The sequence below is a fragment of the Haemaphysalis longicornis genome, unplaced genomic scaffold, assembly GCF_048455015.1.
Source record: "Haemaphysalis longicornis isolate Haplotype H1 unplaced genomic scaffold, Haemaphysalis longicornis Haplotype H1 scaffold_9, whole genome shotgun sequence".
NCBI lineage: Eukaryota > Metazoa > Arthropoda > Arachnida > Ixodida > Ixodidae > Haemaphysalis > Haemaphysalis longicornis.
Genome location: NW_027526460.1, coordinates 135,425,497 through 135,453,104, shown reverse-complemented (window position 1 = coordinate 135,453,104; position 27,608 = coordinate 135,425,497). Strand labels below are relative to the sequence as shown.

General features: G+C 44.4%; 1 protein-coding gene across 1 annotated transcript in view; it reads left to right on the top strand.

Annotated features, from left to right (window-relative positions):
* LOC144151405 (NADPH oxidase 4-like) overlaps positions 1-27,608 on the top strand; it is a 162,797-nt gene that overhangs the window by 117,997 nt on the left and 17,192 nt on the right. The window contains exons 8-14 of the mRNA XM_077682445.1: positions 29-109; positions 782-935; positions 4,538-4,780; positions 9,434-9,496; positions 14,595-14,655; positions 20,840-20,906; positions 22,546-22,665. Coding sequence (XP_077538571.1) covers positions 29-109; positions 782-935; positions 4,538-4,780; positions 9,434-9,496; positions 14,595-14,655; positions 20,840-20,906; positions 22,546-22,665 — 789 coding nt within the window. The remainder of the gene's footprint in view (positions 1-28; positions 110-781; positions 936-4,537; positions 4,781-9,433; positions 9,497-14,594; positions 14,656-20,839; positions 20,907-22,545; positions 22,666-27,608) is intronic.

The following is a 27,608-nucleotide window of genomic DNA, read 5'->3' as shown; positions in this document are numbered from 1 at the left end:
TATTTTTGTTTGCTTTTTTTTGGCGCAGGAGATCGTGCTATGATCTCTTCTGGTACTCTCATCATCTTCTGCTGCTGTTTCTTGTGCTGGCTATATTTCATCCCCTCAGGTGGGTGGCTTGGCATCCCCTTTGTTAACTAAGCTTCCTTTCATAGCAACTTTGTATCTCCTCCCAAGTTACAAATTGTAGCGCGTCTGCGTGTTGAATAATCTGGGCGGATTCCTGTCAAGCTGTGTTGGCTCTGTGCGGTTTAAGCAATCCTAGCCGGAATTTGAACACTGTTTTTGTCCTTTTTTATCTTAGTACGGAAAATACTGAAGGACAAAGTCAGAATTAATCGAAGGGATATTATAACTTGTCCCTTCTAACAAGGGCTGTTGCCTTAAGACGGAATATAGTTACATTCATTTTTAATATTTCGCATGGGTAGCTTAAAACCACTAATTCCAGGTAAAAATTAAGATTTTTTAGCATTGGCGCACTTGAGTAAACCGTGCACAGGAAGCTTTTTTGGTATCAAAAGTAATTCATCTGTGTCATGCAGATGAGCAAGAGGACTGATGCTAGGACGTGTGAAGGAACATGTATGAAAAGTGTTATGCTGTGAAGCAACCGTAATATTGTCTTCCCTTTAAAACTGGATAGCCTGCGCTTTCATTCCCTACTAATCACAGCTTAGCATCAGAAAATTTAAATAGCGCCAGGATTTAGCAAGTTGTGGAAAGCAGTTTTTTTTTTTCAAACTAAATATTGCTTTCTGCTTTTGTTTCCATTCGCCAGCGGAGTACTCAAGGTTCAAGTGAACACCGAGAAACACGTTCCTGGGTGCCAATTCCTTAACGCCAGTAGGGAAGATGACGTTCCCTACCCTGAACCGCGGCCTGACGTGGCGGTCTGCTTCGAGGCTCCAGTGTTTGTGTCACAGAAAAGTGATGTAAGCTGCCCTTTCTTCAATAAATCGCGAGCTTTTTTGTTTTCTAAATGCAAAAAAATTCTATCTTCAAATTGGGTTTAATGCTTCCGAAACCACGCTGACTTTCCGAGGGGGCGTCTTTTACACGACTTGGCAAATTTGCTCGAAGTTTCAGTTTGTTTTGTATAATGACAAGTCAGCATAAAAAAACCTCGGAAGTGGGCTGACATCAGCCTGATAGCTTCATTTTTCTGTCTCCTCTTGAGTTACAAAGGGCTCATTTTTAGAAGACATCATTGTTTGTAAGCGCTTCATTTGAGTGTACACAATAATTTGTATTTCAAAAAATATCTGATTAGCAAACAACGTAAATAAAAACTGGCGAAGCTTGCACTAAGTCCCGCAAGGCTTGCACCACAGCTAAGCTGCAAGATTTCTTCTTTACGTGAGCACTGAATTTGTACAAGTTTGAAATTTTCTATTTACATGTTGACTGATTTCAGGTTTTAATGCGTCGAAGCTACACAGGCGATGAGGCGCACCGTAGTGGAGCGCTCCGGATTTATTTTGACCACGTGGGGATCATTAGCTTGCGCCGAAATCTCGAACACATGTTCCGTGGTCACTTTGCACTGAGCCAGTACTAGGCATCGCCGTATGCATCAATATCGTCGTGTTTCTCATGCAAAGCATTAAATGCGCGGTAGCCCTTTACGACACATTGTGCGCAGCAGCGGCGAGTACGTGCACGGCGCATGCGGGGCGTTCCTGGAGTCGCGTCGAGATTCCGCGGGGCTGGTGTTCCGCCGGCTGGGCGTTGTTGGTTGCTCGGCAATGCGAGGCGCTGCTCTGGGTTTTTGCAATTTTTTTTTATAAAGCCACTCCGCACGACGGGGACGCTCGGCAGTCGCCGCGAGGCACGCGCTCGGGGGTTTCTTGGTATTTTCTTGGTACTTTTTACGCGAAACGCACCACACATCACGGCCAGCTACAACGGCCCCGCTAATAAAATGAACTCTCTTAACTTCAAATTCCCGCGGAGGGGAGTATTAACGCAGCAGCTTCTGGCTGAGTTTTATATCAGAAAGATTAATTTTATTTCTGTATTCTTCGCACCAATAAAGAATAGTTGTTCGGCTGAGCTCAAATTGTCAAGCAGGTAGAACGAGAAGACTGAATTGCCTCATTTTAACGGATGGGAAAAGCTTAGCTCGCCCTCCGCCTTTGGTTAGCATTTGTGGCAAAAACTGCAATGGTGCAGTATTTTTATGGAGAAACGCTGACAACTTATGCGTACTAGTAAAAATGAGGTGTAAGAAGTATATCATTATTCGGATTTGTCATTGTCTTCCGGTGTCTTACGATGGAGGCATTAATGAGGCAACATGTGGAGGCCGCCGTCCATTATTGTTTACTGATCGCTACTTAGGTGTGTATATGTAAACAACGCTAGCAAAATCTCTTTTTTGAGCTGCAGTCTTATTGCTACATGTTGGTATCGTTTTCCTCTGTGAGAAAGAGCAGAATAAGCATTTTTAACAGCACCTCTGTGATTTGAAAACCATATTTCGACTGTGTAAAAAATGTGGCAGATGCTTTTCGATTTTTAGATTGCTTTAATGTGCAATGATAGTTGAGGGGGGAAAAGAACATATGGGCTATTGAGGCCACTTGTAGCGCCCTGGAAAAAAGCATTCATTATTTTAGTCAGACTTAGCAAAAATGGGCGTTACAAGATGCGTTGGTATTTTCATGTATTTGGTTGCTAGGAAGCTACAGCGCAATGAAGTCTGCGACGCCAAGCTTTGTCTGCTTAGTTTTCTTGCATCGTGAAGGTTCCGCTCTTGGTCCCTTTACGTGCGCATCTGTTGGAAATTTATTTGGCTTATGTGTAAACGTTAATTCTCAACGAACGACCAGCAATACAGTTTATGTGCTGTGGGAATTTTCCCTCAGAGCAGGCGATGCAACGCGATATTTACACCCAAGCTTTGGTTTCAGTTTCACTAGAAACAACCAGGCTATGCCTTGCCTTTCACCCCAGATCGATGCCTACATCATTATTTCTTGTCGCGATGATGAGCAACTGCGAATAACAGTTTAAAGATATGGCCGCAGAAAAGCAAATTATTCGGTTTATTCAACCGTAGCTGTCGGTACTCTTCCGCCGTATGTACTAGTAGCAGCCGTAGCCGTAGTAGTAGTAATGGCAGTAGTACTGTGTTGGTGTTTATGGCGCCAAAACCTCTGTGGCCAAAGAGCGCCAAGACACGGTTATGTGGCCGTTTGGTGTTTCGTGTTTAAGAAAATGATCATATGATGGTCGCGGTATTTACTACAAGTGCTGTATATACACGTGTAGAGGAGAATGACCATTCTACAAGGTGAAGTTTAAAGTTGTCGAGGTGTGATAGCACGTGGAACCTCAAGAAGTGCTCAGGAAGTAAGGCTCTCTGCACCTTTGGTGTTTATCTGTGCATATCATAAAACACAAAAAAAACATTGACATTGTACTAACCAGTCGCCGGAATATCTGCTGCATCTGCCTCCAGAAAAGTTTTAGAGAAAAGATCGTCCACTGAAAGTGTACTTTGGATCCATTGCACTCTAAAAGCTTTGCTCGTCATCAGAATTCGTAGAGTCACGCAATGCCAAGTGCTCAGCAGAGGTTATGGTGTATTGTGGTGGTTAAATGTAGGAATTTTACAAATCAGGGTGAACGGAGGAAAGATAATATCATAGTCAAAAGGGTGTTGGGTAGCTAACCATTTAACATTGAACAGACGTACTGGGCTTGGTGAACAAGGCTTCCGTTAGGAAGCCGAAACATCTCTTTAAAGACGATTGCCTTTCTTGGGCTAATTAAACCGGAAAATTTTGGTCTGATTGTATGTCTGTCTCTCTGTCTATCCCTCGATTCAGCCGCCGGCAAAAGACTAAAGAATTCCTTTAAAAAGACATTTAAATCGGCAAAACGTCTTCAAAATAATAAATCTGGTGGCAATGTTCATACTACTCAACATGATTGAGCAAAAAGAAGACAGGCATATTTGAGGCCAGACATCAAAATAAAATTTTCATTGTTCTTTTATTTAAAATACCAGACTGCTTGAATTTTCTGATAGCAAGTAAAAAATCTGCACTGAATTGTTTTGAGCTTAAAATATGTAAAGTGTTCGCGGCGCCTCCTTGTGGTAGTGTTCCAAGTTAAACCGTAACAAAAGAGTCTAGTAGATGGCGTCAGCAGTGAAATGTGGCCAAATGGAATTAAATTTAGCAATACTGTACTGTGTTTATTGTGGGAGTTGCGAAAAGGAAGGGAAGAGTGAGAGACGTGAGCGGGAAAGAGCGGGAAAACCTTCACGTGACAGGGGCGGAGGCAGATTATCGTACGCAACGAAGTGAGAAAATGCGCGGCCAATTTTTTTAATGAACATTTGGTAGGCGATCCGCCACTTTAACTATGAATCTTCCACCCGACCAGACGAGATTTTGTCAAACCTGACGTTTCAGAAAAGCCATGTGAAGCGTAGTTTGGGTGGGGTGTCTTTTTCCCACTCGGCAACCCTGGCTGTGCATGTGGCGATCTTCTGGCGGCTTGGCGTGGCGGCCTGCTACAGTAGACGTGGAAGTGGATCGTGGCAGCCCTGGCGCTCTTCGGACTGGACGCCTGTTGCCGGCTATGCCGACGCAGGGAGGCTGCCCGCCTCGAGGCAGTTCAACTGCACTGGTATCCTCACCCCCGCAGCTATGACACATCAACGCCGAAGAACACTCCCGTACAGGATGGCCGTGGTGACATTTACTGTGACTCTGTCATCGAACTGCGGCTCGGCAAGGACGGCATGCTCGCCAGGCCTGGCCAGGTTCGCTGCCATTTCTGATTATTTTAGTGGTGCCTTCGGTGCACCCCTGGTACATTCCGTGTTATTAAGACTGGTACGCGGTCAACAGGAACAAAATATCTATTTTTGCAGCGAAGCTGAATATGTCTCGGCTTCCACAAATAGCGTGAGTGAACGGAAGTCACATCGACATAGAATTACATGCGATCGCTCCAGAGCAAGCGTAAATACTCTGTAGCTCTTAACGGAATGTAGGTACAATAAAAAATGGTAAAATTAGCTCGCCAAGAGGGATTGATTATAACACTTATTTTGATTTCTTCTCATAATTACAAACTTTCCTTCTGGCTGTAAATGCATGGCCGTTTATTGACGGAGTGTGATTAATAAAAATGGCAGTGACCGTTGTTTTATCCGAACTACTTTGAAACATTTTTGTGAGAGTTAGCCACTAAGAGGCCCCTTACATTAGGCTGAGTTTTCTCTCCTTTTTATAAATACGTAGTTCACGGTGCAGTTGTATGTATTGTCATGGGGCTTACATGGACAATGCCGCATGGAGCCACGGCCGGGCACGTAGGACGACGACGGTGTGGCTGGCACGCTGCCCGGCACGAGCTCAGGGATGGCAGCTTGTACCACTTATTCCCCAACCACGTTTCATGGCATCTTTGCTGCCGTCACAAAACAATATTGTCTAATTCACGTCTGCTGTCAATACAAGGGTTTCTGTGGGTCCACGGAGCAAGAACAAGACACGAGGGAAACAGCGCTCCTGAGCCCGGCCACATGACGTCACAAGCGCTTGCCCTAGGTTAAGTTAGCGGCATCTGTCACGGGAGAAGAAACTGCGCGGATGCCGCGATCGAAATTTCTCTGCGCATCCTCGGATGCAATTGTGGCAGCTACCCTCTCGTACGCCGTCGCAACCACGAAGCTATGTAGTCCGCGTAGGTTTTTATTGTCATTATCTGGTCGCTCGCCCGCGTCTGCTTCAATGGGCCGTTTCACCTCCTACTGGCGATGAGATAGAAGAGTGGCGCCCCCTGGCTCTGCCGTCGGCTTAGAGTGTCGCGCCGCTGTCGTCTCCTACGCGCCGCTTGTGAGCGGCTACAGTGCGTGTAATAGAAATCGCCGGCTTTGATGCTTTAGTAAATTTAAAAACGTATTTCCAGTAATTAAGTTATTTAGCGAGGTTCTGACACCTATGAATAATTTCAAACTGTATCCCGCACAAGTTTGCAACATACGAGGGGAGAGAGAACAACTTCAGAGCATCGATAGGTCAGGTGATAGTGTGTAATGCGTCCTTTCTAGCTTGTGAGGTTCAGTGCTCAGAGGTCCTCGATAAGTATTCAAATGCGTAGGCTTTCCTGAAGTATTTTGAGGTGCTCTTATGAAGATTCAACAGTCTAATGCTACGCACCAAGAAGCGGGCCCTTACACGCGCATCGCACAGCGGGAAATAAAACGGCTGTCTTATATTTCTTTTGTTGTTGTTGACTTGTATCAGATTAAGGTTTTTTTTTTCTGTGCCCAATGAATTGAATTTACTGTCCTAAACGTCCTACTAGGAAGTTTGGGGGCGTTTGGGAGGCTCGCAACGTTCGTGTGGATATTTTCTTCAGGCTTACATTCATATTCTTACCGAGTACATTCTTCACAAATTGGACTTCGTTATGGCTGCGTGAAAGAAGGTGCGTGCATATCCGCAGGGTGCGTTGTTTATTCACATGCAAATGCAATGAAAACGTTTATGCTACGTCCAAAGTAGTCGAAGGCGGCTTTTGTACCCCGAATTTTTATCGTAATCATCGTCATAATAACGTACTGACCCTAAACCCACACACTTATGACATGATTGCAGTGTTAAAGGCTTGATGTACTCGCTTGCTGGATTGCTGGATATAAGAGCTGAAGCATAACTCCGACTCTTCACACTCTGCAGAGGACAGGCCTCGCAAGAAATAGGGCGACGCCGGCAGTGTTTCTTCCGGAGCAGCATCAAAACTATGCTTTAATTCACGTCCGGGCCTGAGCTAGTGTGCGCGATTTTAATTCTTTTATTATAAAAAGTTGCGCACAAGCAAAATATCGTGCGGACAAGCGTCAAAAGTCAACCGAGCGCAAAGAAACTTCAGCGAGAGCGAGCCCGAGTGGAGCATACGACAAATACGAGAATCCCTAAGCCGACGTCACGGAGACGTGCTTCGCTGCGTCGCCCGTGGTCGCGCTCACCGCCAGTATATGTTCTTGATCCGTGGACGGGACGAATGAACAGCCGCATGTTTCTCAGCTAGAATAAAACTCTAGTCCATACAAGTCCTTCCTAACCATAGGCTTCACCACTTGATCCAGTGGTGAAGCCTATGGTTAGGAAGCTTCACCACTTGACCACTTGATCCAGGTAGTTTGTGCCTTCTCTGCCTGTTTATAAATGAAACCTACACCGGCTGTGTCATCTGGCTCCTTTGTTCTTTACCGCTCATTCTTGCTAGCCCAGTAAAATGTGGTCAAATGTCCAGCGTTGTGAAGAAAGCTGATATCCCTTATACACCCATTTCGCAGTTTCTGCCGTGGGGTGTTCGGCACCGCGTTTTTACGTGGCGTGTTTTAGCATAATGTGAGCGTGCCCGCGTTTTTATGTCACGTATTGAGAAGTTAGACTTCCGCCCCTTTAACAACGCAATTTTGTTTGTGCCAACGGTGGCGCGACGTAACATCTGGTTGTCAGGGCGTGCTATGGTCGCCGTCACTTTTTTTTTTCTCCCGACAATTCTCCCGAAGAAATTTTTGATGCCTTCAGTACACATGTCTCTTCATTGGAAAGTCCTAGAATCAAAAAGTACGACGCAAGCCATATACCGCGTTCACCTTACCCATTTTATCTTTACCCTACAGGTGAATTTGAAGTATCTTCAGTGATATCAGGATTACGCACAACTGCTAAGGGGGTAGACAACATCCCAGCACACGAAATTAGACTTGTAAAAGATAATATATCATCTGTCCTTCCTCAAATAATAAACAATATTTTTCTCACAGGCGTATTCACTCACCGACTGAAAATTGCCAAGGTTCTTCAAAAATTTAAATCGAACGGCAGAAGAAAAATGGCTAATTATCGGCCCATATCCACACTTCATTTTTTAAGTAAAGTTTTGGACAAACTTATCGTTATTCGTTTAAATGGGTACCTTCAAAAGTATAACATCCTCACAAATGTTCAGTTCGGATTTAAGAAAGGCTATTCGACTAGCACAGCTCTTTTGACTTTTGTAGATTCAGTGCGGAAATATAAAGACAATGGATTTTTCTAATTCCAATCAGAAATAAATCTATAAATCTTGGAATTCCTCAGGGATCCATCCTTGGACTTATATTGTTTTTATTGTATAATAATGACCTGCCTTTTCAGCTAGTTCACGCCAGCATGCTGCTTTACGCGGATGATACGAACCTTTTTAATTGCGGACTGTAATGAGAGAGACTTAATAACAAAAGTCAATGAAGATCTCAAAAACTTGTATTCATGGAGTTCAGCTAATGCCATTCAACTCAACCCTCAAAAGATAGTTCACATAGTATTCCACGCAGAGGCCAAATGCATGCAAGATCTCTCCCCCTTTACTTATAATTCGTCGTTGATTGCCCACACTAAGAACACGAAGTTTTTAGGTGTTAATCATTTCAAATTCACTGAATCATAAAGGCGTCTTATGGATTGCATGTACTTGTGCGATGTCGACATTTCTTTACTTCAAACACACTTGTCATTCTTATACTATGCATTCGTACACTGCCACATAAATTACTCTATCGTAGTCTGGGGCTGCACATATAAAACACATCTGTTCTATTCTGTGGTTCCAAAACGAGCACGTCGAGTTGTTTTACGTTTTACAAGTAACGAAATAGAGAATATGTTTGAATTTTTGATGTACTTAACGTGTATAATTTTGTAACGTATAACATAACGCAACTCATGTTGCAAATTCTTCATCGCAAATTAAATATAAACACAGTTTGCTTGGACCCTTCTCATCGAACCGCTGATACCATCCCACAATGTCTTCTGTTGCCTAAAATTTACACCAATTATGAAAAAAACACACTATAATTCACAGGAGCAACTTGCTGGAATAGTTTGAATGCCGAAATTCAGAACATTTCTTCTTTTATATTGTTTAAAAAACGTGTCAAGCAACATCTTTTGTCTGAAAATTGCATGTGATAGCGTGATTTTTGTTTTTTGTTGCTGCGATTGCCAGTGCCAAATTATTATAAAAGTGTAGTATTATTGGGTTGGGACCCTTTGACAACATTATTGGGTCCCTGTGTACATTGTATATGTGTATCTTGTTTTGGTTTATATAAATAACCCTCAAACTTCAAACTTCATGCTATCTTTCGAGTTTATATTTTGGCGCCAGTGCCAGTTTTAAACGTGTGTGACCTGATTTACCTTGCCGTCTTGCGCCTTTATTTTCCCTGGAGTGGTTGTAACTCCAGTCCCTGAATATAAACGTTTGAAATCTTTTTGCAGTATTTTGCTACAATAGGAGCTAGAGGGGTCACGGGGTTGTTTGTCTTCATTTTGGAATGCAATCGGTATACAAATACACGTCATGTCGAAAGTCACGTTAACTCTTTGTGAACAATTTTTCTTCCCAGTACGTGCTCCTCAACTGCCCGAAGATATCAATTTTGGAGTGGCATCCTTTTACGGTGACATCTGTGAGTACATCTTTCTGCACAGTGCCCGGACGATACAGGACAGCAATGCTTCACTGATAAAAAGAACTCTAAAAAGGCGTTTATCTTCAGAATATTAAAATTAAAACGACTTTTTCTAAACTCGCCGTAGATGCCTTCGGCAGAGATAAAGGGCCTCACATTGTCGTGTCTGACAGGGAGTTGTACACGCTACACTGAATATTATAGTAGTACTCTCATACAAACTGCTGTGGTTGGTGGTGGGGGTGACCTTCATGATCATAAAACAACTAATACATGGTTGTTTTCTTGTAAAACCAAAGTAAACGAGGGCCTGATAGTAAAATAGCATCGGCGTATCGTGAATCATTGTATAAAACCTACGCAAAAAATCTGCATGGTTACGGTAGAAATGTGGCAAATAAGCCGTTTTCTATATAATTAAATGTTGTATTGCAATTTATTAAGTTTGCAAAACTGGTCTCTCAAACTTAATGAATTGCATGAGTAGTTTTGAATGGCCCTGAATTGCCTAATGAATTACAAAGTAGCCTCGCAAATAAAAATTAAGTTAAACATATGGAGATGCTTAAGACTGCTTCCCGGTGGGTTTGCTAAAGCATTAAATCATATTTAAACCAGTGTGTTCCTTTGTGTTTCACAGCAGCCCTGTCGTGAGTAAGTCCTTTGTTGTTGGGACGACGTATTTCTTACGAGTGGGTATATGCCTAGCGTGAAGTGTTCGCGATGTAATGGTTGCGTTGGTATTGGCTGGAGGAGGGGCTAGCTCAAGTGTGCCTCTGCCTGTTTGCTCGCATTGCTTCGTCTTCATGTTCTTCTGAGGCGAGCTTTCGAGGGTTAGCACGTTTCACAGCTGCTGCTGTGGTAGATGCTTCAGAGTCAATTGTGGCAGAAATGGTGATGATGATGCTAGTGTTGATGAACACGTTCTTTATTTGTATCAGTGCCCAGTTGCCGGATTTTCCTTTCATTCATCGTGATTGGATTGGATTGGAGTAAAGTTTATTTGTGCCTGCAGATCGGCGTTTTTGTGCGCCGTGACGCGGGCCCGGCGTCGTCCTAGGGGTTAGCCGTTACTCGGCCCGAGCCATCCGCTCGCCGTTGACGGCTCGCGAGTCTCGTGCCTTTCGAGCGCCCTCAGGACCTGCTGGACGGCCCAAAGTTGATGTTCGCGGTCGTAGCTCTTCGCGGCTTCTTCCAGCCGCGGCGGGATTTTTCTCGATGCCGCTTCCTCCGGTTGTTTTGAGCAGTCCCACAGGATATGGTACTGGTCGGCCGTCTCCCTACGGCACACCTTGCACCTGTCGGTCGGGTACGCTTCAGGGTACATACGATGCAACAAGGCCGGGGTGGGTAGCGACCCGGTCTGTAGCTGTCTTAGAAGTACGGCCTCCGCCCGGCTCAGCCCCGGGTGCGGGGGTGGGAGAACTCTGCGAGCCAGGCGGTAGGCCTTCGTGATCTCGCCGTAGTCCGTCATGCGGTCTTTGGCTCCGAACCACGCGGGACGGTCGGTCGCGGGGGCGCGGTTGGTTAGAGCTCGTGCCGCCACGTGTGCCGTCTCGTTGTGGTTTGCGTTTCTCGCCGACGCGCACTCGCCCGCATGCGCCGGGAACCACTTGATCCTCACTCTTTTTTCTTCCAATTTGACTCCGCGTAGCACGCGCGCGGCCTCTTCACAGATGCGTCCCTTGGCGTAGTTGCGCACCGCCGTTCTCGAATCACTCAGCACCGTGCGGCAGTCTGTGTCGGCGATGGCCAGGGCGATGGCGACCTCCTCCGCGCATTCCGCCTTGGTGCATCTGACGCTCGCCGCCGTCCTCACGGCACCCGTGGACGCTTCGATGGCAGCTGCGGCGAAAGCCTCTCGTTGATATTCGGCCGCGTCCACGTACCGCGCGTGTCCGTCTTTGGCGTGTAGGTCGATGAGGGCCTTGGCTCGCGCATTCCTTCTTCCCTTGTTATATTCCGGGTTCATGTTTCTCGGTAAGGGGTCTACCCTGATCTTGCTCCGGATCTCGTCGGGGATGGAGAGTTTGGCATTCTCCCCGTCCTGACGTCCGAGACCCAGGTCTTCGAGTATCTTCCTCCCGGCCGTGGTTGTTGACAGGCGCTCGAGCTGAGCCGTTCGTTGCGCCTCCGCAATCTCTTCAAGCGTATTGTGTACCCCTAGCTTCAAGAATCGGGGCGTGCTCGTGGACTGGAACAAGCCGAGCGCCGACTTGTATGCTTTTCGGATGATGGCGTTGATCTTGTTCCGTTCATGTTGCAGCCAGTTGTGGTAGGCCGCTACGTACGCAATGTGGCTGACGACGAAGGACTGGACGAGCCTGATCAGGCTGTCCTCCTTCATGCCGGCTTTGCGGGACGTGATTCTCCTGACGAGACGCATCGCGTTGGCCGCCTTGGCGGCGAGACGGGCGACGGTCTCGCCGTTTCTTCTGTGCTTATCGTGAAAAAATCCCCAGAAACACACTTGGGAGAAGATATAGACGACACAAGCGCAGATTATCAACTACATTTTAGTTAGAGACTAGAGCTACGTAGGAGGTTTCCTGGTAACATCCTTAAGGTACGATATATCATACAAGAAACAAGCATGGCTGCGTTCACTTCCCCCTAAGCCGTCAATGAGTGCCCCGGTCATTTCTACTGTCCCCGAAAAAGTAGGGTCTAGGCAGCATTTTTCACTGTGGGAAGGGACTGCCGAAGGCTGATTCACGAATGCGTCGGACATGCCACGGATGTTGAAAGCCTCCACAATATCTCGGGTGGCCTATCTTTGTGCCGCTACAAACACAGTTTCCGTGAGCTTCAGGAAACAGTAGCTGGCACGACAATGTCCCCCTAGGTGTGAATAGGCTCTGTTCTCAACTGCTGACACATGAGGCGTTTTATTTTTTCGAAATGAGCCAAATCTACCTAAATCGAATATGAGAAAAACTCGGAAGTTTGTTACCGGACCTAAATGCAACCCTGTCAAAGCTATTATATGATATGGTTTACATGCCCGCTAGAGGAAGGTAATGGCCGCAAGTACTTAAAAGTTATCCGGTGAAACTTCAGCAATATTGTTATGGAAGTTCGGATCGGGCTCATATTGAATTGAAACGCTGAAGTTGATGCGGCGTTCTTCGGGAAACTTTAGTAAAATTTACGTTAAAAAATGAGTGAGATGGCGTTTTGGCGGAAAAGGCATTAAACATATGCAACAACGCTTCAAAAGCAGTAGAACGATACGTGAAAAGAAGGTGAGTCCTCTTGGCACAATTAGCAGCTCTTTTCAAATTTGTCCATGGGGGACCTTTCTTGGGCACGTCTGGAGGCACTCACAAAGTAAGCAAACTCTTCATTGCCTTTCCACGAATTTCCAAAACGCTTCACAAGAAGCCTGCTCATATATTCACCTTAAGAAAGTGGTTAGTGTCCTCAGAAAGGGGGTGGGAGATATTTGCCAGTGCTTGGAGGTGTAGGCTATTCGGTTAAGTACTAAAAAAGTAAATATGGGACTGAAAAAATATATATACATAATCGAGTTACTCCGTAGAGATGGGGCCGACGAGATGAACTGATTGTTTCACATGTCTGTTTCAGTTCGTTCGCTTCTTATTCCGTTCACTTTTTCGATGGCGTCTCGCGACAGATGTTTCGGCTATCGCCTAATCGCCGTATGAAGTGGTGATAAGCCAGCTCCGAAAGGTAAAAAGAAAAGTACTTTTGAAAACACCTATGAAATAGTCTGAACAGTCATGGCAAACACAAACTCCCATTTGGCAAATGGGTTCGGCTCATTTTGATCCGTGAAATAGCAGGATCTGTCTCATTTAAATTTCGGTACGAACTACGATCTTCGTACACATTTTCATGGCGTTATCTCATCTATTTTCTTGCCAGCTCTTTCTTAGGGGTAAGTTGCGTAGTTTTTCTTGTCCCTGAAATTTTGACTTAATTTCGGTTTGTCGATCTGGCTTATTTCGAAAAGAACGCCTCACAGGCTATTTTAATCTAACGTTTGAACAGCTGCCCGTCTGTTAGACGTAGGACCACCCGCAGGAGAGAGGAATTCTGCACACCACATCTGTCTTACACACCACTAATTCCTTTGCACATGAAACCACACACGCTGCCTCACAGTAACGTTCATTTCTCGGTTGATGACGACTTACCGCCATGGAACACAACTTGTTCACTTCCAACGGAGCCGAGAACACGACTGGGGCTAGCGGGTGGCCACGTTTGCAGCCCACGTGACACTTTATGAACATACGGGGGGCACCACCGACCTACCCTTTCCCGCTACAGCGCACCTGTGGAGTCGTTGCTATGCCGACCTTCTCAGAAGTTTTTGGCAAGCCCACGAAATCGTGCGTTCAGGCAACCCTGTTTCCTTGAGCCTTACAAAGTGCACGGTGACACTTTCAGTTACTGTACACGTGGTGGCATGACTTACGAAATGCGCACCGAATGGATGACGCAGATAAGGTGTCGCGCACGGTTTCCGAGTGGCCAGAACCTTTGCCAAGGAGCAGTTCCCAATCCAGTTTTACAAATCCAGTAGGTGATTTTTTTTGGATCCCTACTCACAAGGTCTTTTTTTCTTCTCAAGTTTTTTATGTAAAATTAGAAGTATATGTGGAAGGAAAAAGTGGAATGTACTTCTTAACCCCGGGTATCAAAAATAACAACTTAGGATTCTTGAGCCTTACTATGAAAATTGGCGTAGTGATTTTTTTGTTAGCAGAAATGCACTCTCTGCATAACACTGTTCTGATATATATTATAGTGTTGTGATATATATTATAGTGTATTTTCAGAACTCGCCAATACACCTCCTTGAAAGGGCACTTAAAAATTGTGAGTTTTCATTTTCCACAGCAATGAATCTTAATAAAGTTGTGCAGTCAGCCTTCATATAAGCGTTAATTTATTTCTCAGGTTGCAATAGAGAGGTGTTTCGTCGATATTAAGACAGAATTGGGAAAAAATTTAGCTAATAACTAATTTTCTCTTACCCACTCCACTCACAACTGTAATTACTGATCGCTTCCCATATATTCAAATAAAATTATATGTATGCTTTATTTTTTCGGCTTTTTCGCAGTGCTCCAAAGGAGGCGACAGTACATTCACGCTTCACATGACTACGGATGGTGACTGGACCAGTGAGTATTCTTTTGGGGGAATCGATGTCTAGATGAATAACTTTTTTTTTTATCTTTTCGAAATGTTTGACCTGGTATCAGCCGTGAGCAACTGAATATGTTCACGTCGCCAAGGATAACGCAGGTTTCTTCAAGGAACAAAAGTTTATCGGAGCGAACAAGTGCTCTGCTAAAAACTCAAAGAATACACAAGCGGCGATGGAATAGTCAACTACGTAGAGTGCACAGACGGGTGTCGCCCAATCGAATACCACGACGTTTACCCTGCGAGCATTTATCTTTCCGTATGACTATTTCTAGAACCGTCGCATTATATCCCGGACACTGGCGATCAAAGACAAACTTTCTAGGCTAATGACGACACGGCGAAACACTCTCCCTGTGAAAAAATTGGCGCAGCGTGCACTAGTGGTGCAAGGCTGGAGAAACAACACAGCTGGCGGCATCTGTCACTTCGTCGGAGACCCGGCTGTTACAGCTCACATTTATTTCCGAACTTGCCGCTGAAAGTTCTTCATTACTGGCAGGCCCTGGTCGTTTTGTCCGCAGGATTTCACACCTCCCAAAGCGGACCGGGTTAGCACGCGCTAGAGCCCGCAGCAATCGGCTTCGCGAACTCTGCGTCTTTAGCACGAACTCGGCGCCTGTGTCCCCCACTTCAGCCGGGACCGCACGTGAACTGGCAAGGATAACAGCACGCAAGAGATCACGCCACAAACACTAACGCAAATGCAAAGCCGGTTTCATAACGCGAGGGACGCAGGTTACATTCCGACCACGAGAAGCGTCCTTTCCGTTGGTCCGCCTCTTTTTATTTCTTTGCGGGGGCGATGTTTTAACTGCTTTCTGTTGTGCCTAATTTGGGGGCTTTAATTGTCGCTTCTGTCGTTCTTTTAAATGCAGAGCATTTCAGTAACTCACGATGTCACCCGCGTTGACGTCCGTAGTCGTAGTCCGCACCCCTCCCCCTACACTATATAAAAAAAACTACTATCCGGCGCCTGGTTTCGATCCCTCGACCCTGCGGGCGGAACGCAATGTACATGGTGCTCTACCCACTGCGCCACAAAGCCGACACAGAATGGGAGACTACGAACGCGCCTTATATCCTTGACTCATTCAAACTACGTCAAGAAGCTGCTGATACAACGCATTCACTACCACCAACTCCCCAAACACTAAACGTTAACGCAATACACGCACCCCCAATGCGACGCATTTACTCGAGTCCCCCTCGCGGGGAGATGGGCCCAATTTTTTTTAGTACTTATTTCCAACCTTTCAAACCGAGGTGTGCATTTGCCTTGCGTTCTCGTATTGACGCGGTCGGGGAAAGCAAAATGGGAGTGCTTTTGTCCGATTTGGGCGCCTAAATTCGTTTTCAGTTTTCTTTATTTGTTTTTAGCTTAAAATAACCCCATTTTGCTCTAATACGTGTGAAAACTCCTATCTGGCATTTTTTTCTTGTAGGTCTTCAACACCGCATGCCAACGCAACGTTTTTTTCTTCAATCGGGTGCACTTGTTTATTGTGTTTCCCGCCACTGCTTACCCCGTACCCCCCGGGATTTCGGGGTGGACCAGGGGTTAGGTTGCTGATTTCACGGCCTAAAGGTCCCGGGTTCGATTCCCGAAACCTCCCTAACCACATTTTTTCTTGAGGCGCGCACTCCCAACACCTGTTCTTGGGCTCTCTGCCTCCTCTCCACTTCACTTCCAATTTCGAGGAGTTTTGGGGCAACTGACAGGTAACGCTTGGCCTAAACAGCTCCGCCGTTCAGGCCAAGCAGTTTACAGCCTGCGCGGCATACAAAAACAGAGGAGGAAGCTGGGCGATTTGCTTCGAAAACAGGTAAGATAGGCGGGCGCTGTCAGATGCTGGCGAGAAAACAAATAAGTAAACAAAACATAAGACATGGTTCGAGTATACTAAATTACAAAGAGCAGATATGTTTCATCGCACAAACCCAGACCTTGCACCAATTCCCAGTCCTACATACGAGCAGTGGGAGAGTGAACTTGCCAGCTCGCACCCAAGTAAGCAGCTCTGGCTTGCTGAAACGGCGAAGACGGCAGGCCACACCAACGGAGTCCTGGACTGAGGACCCCACCCACTTACAAGCTCGATGGATCTGTCCAATAAAGTTTTCTCCTCCTCCTCCTCATCGCACAGTGTCAAGTCCAGCTCAAAAGTTTTTACGATAGCCTGTGAAGAATTGATCGGGATAACAGGGGACCCCGAGTAGCTTCGCTCGAGTAAGCACTGCCAGTCTTATACTACTAGCCCCAGTGGAATCCCAAGACGCACGCAAGGTAGACTCCTGCTTCCGCAAGAAAAGTAAGGCGTTATTGCTAGTAAATACATTGGGCATACCCCACAACGCAACTTCCGCTCAAGGGGAGACCATGGCTCCGTTCGCTCACGCAAGCGGAAGGAACCGAGATTCACATAATTGTCATCATGGTCTCTGGTGGGATCGCTCCTTGACAACAAACGCAGACAGTCCCGCGGAACCAACTGGGATATCGTCATCGGGACCTTGAAAGTAGGGACTCCTGTTTCGACGACCAACGTCGACAGAATCTCCCCGCCGACATCAGAGGTGATGACGATTGCAACTTTTTTTGTGGAGAGCGGAAGGTGTTATGCCTTCTCGCCGGTTCGAGGACTCCTTAGTTCAGGAATTCGTGTCCTCTAGCTGCCAGACGCGACCTAGGGATCAGGCTGTTCTGGTCTTCAAGGCTCGGGCTGGTCAGCTGGCTTTTCTATTGTTCTGGGGTTGGGTGGGAAGAGGGGATGGGTGGTGGGGTGCTGAATTCCCAGACAATAAACTGTAAGTTGCAGGGGCTAGGACAGCAACGGCAGTCTAGAGGATGTTGGGTGGGATAGAGTTTATCAAGTTAAAGGGACCCTGCAACGCTTACCATCGACTACTCGGAATGTATTTTGGAAGTCTATTGTCCCAGTAATCTCCTCCCGCAAGAATTATGAAAATCCGTTCACTATCACCGAAAATACGTGCGATGAAAAATCGCGCATAAATGTTCCCTCTCAACTCAACCGCGGACAACACGACGAAAGCTGCGCGCTCTCTCCCGGAGAGGGACGAGGCGCGCGGGGTTCTGTTCGGCGGCCTTCGATATGCCACATGTCGGGGAGTTTCGTCCTTTTACCCGCAACGTGGACGGGTCTATTTCCGGTCTGGTGCCACAAAAAAGCAGGCACCTGATCGCAAGCAAGCGCTAAGGTTGGTAGGGCATTTTTGGAGCAATAAACGTTTGTTGTCGATTGGGCTCGTAGAAAGTGGAATATTTAGTTCGTCACTCAAGCTCCGCGCGCACTCAAAACAAAAGAAACACCAAAAGCATGCGGACAGGTTCAGACATAGAAGAGGTTCATACACAGCGCCGACAACGGCTGATCGTCACAGGAAATGCCAGAATTTAGCCGCGAAGTTGACCAGCGACAGCCAATAGGACAGCCAGGACAGCCATGGCCCGATTGACGTCGCAGAGGCCATGCCAGGGGTGCATGATGAGGAGAATTGAAGAGAGAGCGGTTGGTTTTTCCGCGTCTTGCACGGCGATTTGCGCCCTTACCGCCCTTACCGCTTCACGTGCACGTATAATATTTGGCTCGGGTGTTCCTGGAAGTCTAATCTAAACGTCGCGCAGGTTTACTTGCACTGCACGAAGAGTGTTGCAGGGTCCCTTTAATAGCACGGGGAAAAGTCTTGGTTTGTAGGCGACGCCAGGTTACTTCCTGTTCCTTGCGTAGGTCAGGTTTCGGGGCGCATAGAAGCGGGGTGCTAGTCGCTAGTGTGGCATTACTGCATAGGTATTGGGTACTGCGGAGAGGTCGTCTGGAGGTGGGTGAGGGTCCGCTGGGGAGGCCCGGAGTGAGAGGGCGCGGCCGGCGGCATGAGCCGCTTGATTCCCCGCGTGGTACTCGTGATCTGGTGATCATACGTGTTGGGTCTTAAAATCCTGGAGTGAACTCGAATATCTGTCATCGTAGCCGCGGGAGTAGGCACTCCTTAGCAAACCAGCGCCGGCGAATCTCCGAGATGACTCCCGGCGAGCAGGGCCAGCGCGTCAGATAATGGCTCGGTTGAAAGAAGATTCCTCCGGGAAAGATCGTGTGGTACCGGTGGAAGACCAATGATGGTCTGTCCTCTGGAGTCCTCGGTCACAAGTCACGTGGTATTGTGGGTGAGCGAAGAAGCACCGTGCGACCACTTGCGGCCAGAGCGGAAGCTAGCACGCACGTGACCAAGCCGCTGACTAAGATGGCCGCCCTCATGACCGGCGACGCCTAACCATATGTGAAATCAAGGCATGGGGACAAGGGGGCCCACAAGCCTTCGTTATTTTTCGAAATTTATGAATAACTCCAGATCTCCATAAAATACCAGTAGTTTATTAGTTATAATCACTTTTTAATTGCAATAAGTGTTCAAGGTAAGTCAAAATCAAGCAGTGACAATGAAGAATCCAGTACACATTGAAAACACTTAAGTTTTTGTGCGCCCCCGCCGCGGTGGCTCAGTGGCTAAGGCGTTGGGCTGCTGATCCCAAGGACGCTGCTTCGATTCGCGGCCGCGGCGGCCTCTTTTCTGATGGAGGCGAGATGCAAAAACTCCAGTGTGTTCGAGGTTTTGGCGCACGTTAAAGATCCCCACGTGATCAAAGTTAATCCGGAGTTCTGCAATACAACACGCCTCATCGCCTGTGTAGCGTCGGCGCGTTAAACTTCATAATCAATCAATCAAGGCGCTGTGCACACATTTCCAAATAAAAAAGTGCCACGGTACGCACTTACAAATCCGGGTGAAAAATTTCGGACACACTAGATTTAGATATTCATAAAGAGAAGGAGTAATGAAATATGGCCGCGCTATAAATGGTAGGCGTAGACAGGCTGGTGATGATGGTAATAATAATAAATGGTAATTATCCCCGTAAGGCTATGCGCCTACCATGGTGGAACTGCCATAACCACTACGCGGATCCAGAAACCATGTTAAAGTAAGAAGAGGTTTTGCCTTATTGTTCGCTGCCCTGTGTGCTCTAAAATGATTAAACCTAGTCTTCAGTCGATTAAAACCACGACGATCTGCCTCTCTTGTGACAGTATTAAGTATGCAAGTGCATGTTCAGTCATGCGTACATACAGGATGTAATGCTTTCAGATGCACGAATTACACTGTTGGAACTATATAGCGTAAATTCCTCGGGCTCATTCTGCGTTCCCTTTGTAATTCTATCATAGACGACTCACTTACTTTCACATACCCTTCAAGCAGTCTGTTCTTTTAATTTTTCAATACTGTGCAGATAATTCTTTGAAGTTAACACTGAATATTATATCGTTGCCAGCATCGTATATATTCGTCGCTTTACATGTGAAAATCCTGGACACCACCCCTTGTCACATCTATGGCCTTTGCAAAGGTATCAGAACACTTAATAAAAAATGAAAATGAGAAATGACAACAGCGCGATTTCTACAGACTGTACAAAGGAATACAGACGCACTCTTTAGCAAACAGAAAACTTGAATCCGTGAAGGTTACTTATCTGTATGATAAAGCGCAAGCAGGACAATCACCGACGATATTTATTTAGGTCAAAATTTTGTTGTCCACTCAGTTGACTGAACTTCCATCGGCCTTCCACTCCATTTTTCCGCTGCTGTACCTTGTAGTAGCTGTACAAAATGGTTCTAAGAATTATTTCTTTTCAAATTATGCCGTCTGATAATGTTTTATGGTTACCGTGTTCATTAAATAGACTTCGAAGCACTAAGTTTTACTCTTGGGAAGTAAATTAAAGCATGTTTTGTATTAAGCTCTATACGTATTCAGAGAAACGTAGGAATAAAAGACTACTTAGGTAGGCGAATGGCTCAAAACAAAAAAAATTGACACATTTTATATACCATGCATTTCTGAATATCGGTGAATTAGATATCTGGCAGTCTATTTACGTTGATATCCGTAGGGAGGCTGACACAAATGCTGCAAAAAAGTACAGGTGAAATTGCGAATTGAAATGGCTCGAAGTTGCTCACATACAATAAATTTCGATTATTTGTTGTGATTTTCGCATTACTAAAAACTAGTAGTTTCAAAATATCAGGTTTCCGTTGCTTCAAAGTGACTGTCGTGCTTTATTATTTTCAGGTGTACTGCGAACCAAGCTTGTATCACCGAAAGCGTCGAATAAAAGGCAGAAAGGCCTTTATCCCAAGTGAGTAGCACTTTTCTTAAAACAAGGCGCTTGTTTGTTTGTGACTGACTACATACAGAACGGGTAAGGTTATGAATCTGGCAAATGCAGCTGAAGAAGGCCTCTGAAGAAATCGCCTGTAGGTTTCTCGAGCCGTTAGGCACTTTCGCTGTCCGTCACGAGGGTAACGCTGCATTAAGAATCAAATTTCCGTACAACAATTTTAAAACCAATTTTACGATACAATTCAGTGTTGTATGCGTACAAGTTTGTACATGCATTTCGATTATAACTACAGAACAAGCTTGATGCCGTTTCAGGTTATCCCCATATCGGACAGTAAAAAAATGGCTGCGGCTTAGCGGAGCTGCAATATGCAAAACGAAAGTTTAGTTTAGCTTGACTAAGTCGTGGTTTCACTTGGTTACCCTCTCTTTGTTTCCCTTTGTTTCGCGGTATTGTCGCCTACCACAGACGCGAATTGCTCCTTTGTTCCTTTGTGTCATTCTTTGCCTTTGCTAACCCTTCCTATTAGCTGTTGCCGTAAACGCGAAGATCTCCGAAAAGCAAAAACGCCCGTTTGTACGATATTTCGGCGCACGTTAAAGATCCCCAGGTGGTCAAAATTAATCCGGAGCCCTCCACTACGGCGCGCCTCATCGCCTGCGTTGCGCCGGCGCGTTAAACCCTACAATCAATCAAACGCGAAGATCTACTCTTGTAATTACCCCTTCAAGTTTCCCCTGTAGGCCGCGATATATGTCTCTAGCGAACGTTTCCAAGTTGAAATACACAACGAATTCACTTGTTCCACCTCGTGTTTGTTAGAGCTACGGTTCGGCGATAGTGCAGGAGATGCGTGTTGAACTCGGAATCAGTAGAACCCGGGCTTGAATCCTGAACTTACTTGTTTGCTTTTGTTCATTTTTATATTGTCTGCGCAGTCGGACATTGTTTGTAGAACTTTTAAGGCACTCTGGTGCCGGACTCCGCCTTGACGATTAATCGAGAATTTAACGCTTTCGGAACAAGTAAGGCACCTACCAGTGTCAGCCACCTTTCACTCACATTAAAGATAGAAGTCCTGAAACATCGGAAGCACGCTACTTTCTACTGCTAAGCGTGCTTACTTTAAAAAAGTTGAATCAATAGATTTATTCCTTATAAAAGCGGTGTAATGTGTGGAACTCGAGAATAACAGGATCACGTGTTGGGTTTTTATAAGTAATTTTAATTATCTCGACAGGTAGAAATGGTGCGCACAGCATACGTCATGCTTTTCTGGTCGCCCAAACCTACCAATTGTAAACTAGTGTAAGAAAATCCCCTTCACGCAACGTATCTGATTGCTCCTTCCTTAAAAAGTGAAAATGTTGTGCTCAAACTTAACAGACCCCCGTCTCAATGTCAGGGGTGCAGTTAATGTGTTTTGACGTACGGTGAACTGTATGCTTACGTTACACTGAGTATAAAAAAGTACCTGCAGTGCATCATTTGTCTTCTTTTGATTAGTTGAAAATGGCATGATGTTTAAAATAATGAGTTTTATAATCACAGCCTTGTTCTAGTTTCTTTAGGGTGCGTCTGCAACTATTAAGACTCAATGGTATGTCAGGAAGGGAAAAAGCGGTCAACCTTATTTTTTTTTTTATTCAAACAGGCTTTATGTCGATGGCCCATTCTGCAGTAGGTCGGAGAGAATAGGGTCTCACGCTATCACCATTTGCATCGCCGGTGGGATTGGCATCACCCCCTTCGTATCATTCTTCAACTACATAATGTGAGTACACTGAGTTCTCTCCCAAATTTTTGTGTTTTATTTTCTGTGAGGAATCCTCTTCATACGCAACGCTTTTGAGTTTTCTAATGTTGCAGTGGATGGCTTCCTGCAGATTTATTTTGCTGGCTTATGTCACGTCCATGAATTCCAGTTTACTCATTTAAAGTACCCTACAATGATCCTAAATTATCACTATTGGTACAACCAATCACTCCGTAGGTGGGTGTTGTAGTGTGATATGAGAAATTATTTGTTTATGACCAAAGGCATATAGTAAGGCCCTAACGTGCACTTTTGTTTGTCTTTCATGCATAATGGTTCACCACAGAAGCAATTGGTTCGATGATTACTTGGACTGTGCTGCTTCTAGGAGTGATCTTTTATTGTGGTGTCGTATCCATAATCAGGCACTATTCGTGTAGTGCATGTGGTCTAAGGAATACAAGAGGGACAGCAATGCCTTGAAATTGAGCCTATATAACGTACGGCGCTCACCACATGCAGGTATCCTTAAGTAATTTATAGTGCCAGTGAGGCAGTGCACAGAAGATACCTGAAAGAATTCGGTCTCTGGTAACGGTAGGTTTTGCTACAGTATCAACAACACCCTACTAGAGACATTAAATATACTTTCCTGCTTTGTAATTAGCGAACGTTGGTGGTTCATTCACTATTCAGGATTATTGCAAGGTGACATCACGTTTCCATAGAACCAGAATTACCCTTCTTAACATGAGTATGATAGAAATACACTGCAGATTTCTGCTGTAAGATTTTTTCGTCGTGTTTTACGAATGCACAGCTCGCATTTTGCTTTTACCTTTCTTCCACAACAACTACTTATGTGGGTCACACGAAATATTCAGTCATGTTTGGTTTTATTCAATGATTGTAATCATGTTTTTTTTTATTTTACGAATAGTTTACCTTCGCGAACTAAATTAGTCCCACCATGCGCATGAGTCTCGACACTAATCAAGTGACTCCGATCCTACTCGTCGGGTGCATAACGTAAAATTTCATGTCAGCTTTCATTAGTTTGTACTACTGGAGCTATGCAAGAACCAGAAATGTGGGCCCGGGCCCTGTCCGGGCCCACTGCTTATCACAGTAGGCCCGGCCCGGCTCGACATAGTCAACGGCCTGGCTCGGCCAATACAAAAAAACATTAGGTCAACAAAATGTTTTTCTTCATTGAAATACATTTATTTATCTATGGCGAGCAGGCTAATAATATACGGAAAGTATTTACAAGTTGTAGGCAGAAACGCTACGATAAAAATCAACTTGGGTCCGAAAAAATATTTAAATTTTTTTTGCTGAAGTGTGACTGCAGGTGGATTATGTAAGAAACTGGTAAGAGTGAAGGCTCTTTGAATTGAATTGAATTAAATTGAATTTGAATTTTTATTATTTCCAACGGTATGAAATACATACAAGTTAGTATACAGACAAGGGTCCCAAAGTCAACAGACTGCAACGGGACACTTGATTAATTAATACAAAATAAACAATACACAGAAAGCTGCAAAAAAAAACAGTAACTAAAAACAATGAACACAGCTTAGGCAGCGCTAAAGTAGAATAAAAAAAGGGAAGAAATCGGTGAAACAAAAATGCGAGAAAAAATACGTGTTGCACATTGCCAGCACAATACTAATTCAAACAAGGTAGAAAGGTTGACAGCAAAAGATATATAAAGTATACACTTGCATTACACATACAATCTAGCTGAACTCAGAAAACTTGGGCAATGAAATGAACAGTAACATAGCAAGAAAGATAATGAAAACAATACATTCATCGATTCAACAAAAACGTTTTTAGCAGGAGTTTGAAGGAAAAGAATGATGATGAAGATTTTACTTCTCCGAAAGACTATTCCAGAATGAGATAGCTGAAAAAGTGGATGTCATCTGACCATAGTTAGTACCGGCTATGTGTAATAAGTAATTTTCGTTGGCTGCAAATCTGGTGGAGTTGTTATTTTGTAATAGTTGCCTGTCAATAAATTGGTACGATACATTATTAACACGAAATTGAAACAAAAACGTGGCTATGTTGTAATAGAATAAATTTTTAACCGATAAGACATCATTCTGTTGAAGCAAAATACAGGCGTTAGCCAGGAATGTGTTGTTAGTAATGATACAAAGAGCCAGATTTTGAATATGTTGTAACGGTGCCAGATGACAATCATAAGTGTTACCCCATGCCACAATACCATATGTGATATGACTATGAACGAAAGCAAAATAAAGAGACATAAGGGCTTGGCGTGAAAAAAATGGGCGGGATTTTATGAGAGCTCGAATGCTAAAAGCAGTCTTATTTCTAAGGTGATCAATGTGTTTATGAAATTTAAGATGCGAGTCGATGAACATTCAAAGAAAAAGGACACTGTCACATGGGGTTATGGTATTCGAACACAGTGAAATGGTCGGAATATATGATAGGCGCTTCTGAGGTGGTCTAAAAAAATAAATTTAGTTTTTGCTGGATTGATTATTAGGTGGTTGATGAGACACCAATTAGTTACTTTAGCCAAAACAATATTTAGGTTAGACGTAAGATTGGACAAAGATTTATCAGCCGAAGATACTGTGGTGTCGTCAGCATATAGAACACAGTGTGAAGCATTAATGGAGTCAGCAAGGTCATTAATATAGATAATAAACAGTAAAGGACCTAAAATAGAACCTTGCTGCACACCTTGATTAATTGTTTTAGTCATAGAAAACGCATTATTAACCCAAACACTACCTTCCCTGTTAATAAGAAAATTCTTAGGAAATTTAATGCTGGTCCGGTTAATCCATACGATTCAAGTATGTGGAACAGAATACCATGATTAATAGTATCAAAAGCTTTAGTAAAATCTAAAAAAACGGATCCCACAAACATACCTATGTCGAACGATTTTTTAATAAAATCGGTTAAAGACAACAGTGCGAGGTTAGTGGAACTACCAGAGCGAAAACCAAATTGACAGGGCCTAAGTATGTCGAATTTAGTTAGATAGTTATTTAGTCGATACTTTTCGATTACTTTACTAAGAGAAGAAAGGATAGAAATAGGCCTGTAGTTAGATATTAGGTGCTTGTCTCCTTTCTTAAAACAGGAATAATTTTAGCACGCTTTAGAAAGCTTGGGAAAACGGCGAGTGCGAAAATATTGTTGATAATGATGGCGAGAGGAAGAGAAGGAAGAGAAGCACAATAAGCAACAAGTTTTAGGTGATATGCACACACGTTATCTAAACCAGCTGAAGTATCCTTAAGTGTAAGAAGCGTGGCACGAACTTCATCGGGAGTGACAGGAAAAAGATAGAAATTATGTGAAGACCGACATATATTAATAATTGCTTCTGATTGGCCTGCTGCAGGAAGATTTGAGAAATAGTCACTGAAAGCATTAGCAATATGATCCGGTTGATGAAAGGTACGACCGTCATGAATAATTTTAGAGATAGGGACATTACCTGAAGCATTATTTAAGAAATTGTTAAGAAGCTTCCATTGCATTTTTGGATTGTTCTTGAATTTACTGAATTCCTTTTCGTAGTAGCGCTTTTTTGCGTCTTTTAACATAAAATTTAGGGTATTACAATAGTTTCTGTAGCGATGAGCAAGAGCTAAATTGAACGGCTTCTTTTTAGTTTTTTTTATACATATTTTCCTTTTTCCGCATGCATTCTAGTAACCTTTGCGTTACCCATGGGTTACTCGAGTATTTATGGCTTTTTTCACATTTAATTATTTTTGTGTTTAACGAGACAGCCCCTAGAAATAGGTCACAAAACTTCTGCAGCGCTTCATCCGGGTCATGTAAGGAATCAATTACAGAGAAATCAGTTTTTTCTATCGAATGAATAAATTCTTCTTTGTTAAGTACGGAGCTGAAAAAAGAAGGAACAGAGTTTTGTGCGTTAGTGGGAAATGTAAGAAATATCGGGTAATGATCTGAAATGTCACAACTTACTACGCCAGATTGGGGTGACGGAGATATATTAGACAGGGCGTGGTAAAGAAGTGTTTGCGTTACGCATCTTGTGGGATGTACAATTAAAGATTCGTAACCAAATCCGCTAAAACAATTAGTGTACGCTAAATATGAATTCGAGGTAGTATCGAGCATGTTAATATTGATATCGCCGACAATTACAGCGCACTTATTTTCAGCGGATACGTTATTGAATACCGAGGCTAAACCGAGCACGAAATCAGGAACGGAAGAAGACGGGGAGCGGTATATACTGCCCAGAACAATGTTTTTATGGCATTTTGGAAAAAATGATTTATCTATTTCGATCCAGACTGTCTCACACTGAGGGACGTTGATAAATAGATCCTGCCGACGTGAGTATTTTATTTCTCGAGAAATAAAGATAGCAGCGCCTCCGTGAATACTTGACATGCGATGAAAATATTCGGCCTGATAGGACGGGAAACCATATAAATTGCAATCGGCGTTGCACAACCAAGTTTCAGAAATACAAATGAGAGAAAATGTATGATGAAGTGTAGCGATAAAGTTGTTAATAGTGTCATGGTTTTTCCGAAGACTTCTGGTATTAAAATGGATAAGGGACCTATTCTTTCCTAAGAGTACAGTTTTAAGTTCATCTGGAGATAAAAGAGACATTGGAAGGGTGCGAAGGGGCGTGTGCGCGAAAGACTGGCTCAGGTGAAGATGCGCAGGTCAGCCTCACTGACGATGCGATTGACTTTGCAGTCCTCGTTCATTCGTGCCAAGATCTGACAGTTATCCGTCCAAAGGAACTGCCACTTTTTTTCCTTTTTCAGAGCGAGTGCTTTCGCAAACAAACGCTTGTTCTCAATTGTAAGGTGGTCATTCACAAAAATGGGTTGGTCGTTTTCTCCGGCAGAACCAAGCTGGCTTGCAAGAAGCCGAGCCTTTCCGGCCTTGCGGACGAACTCATT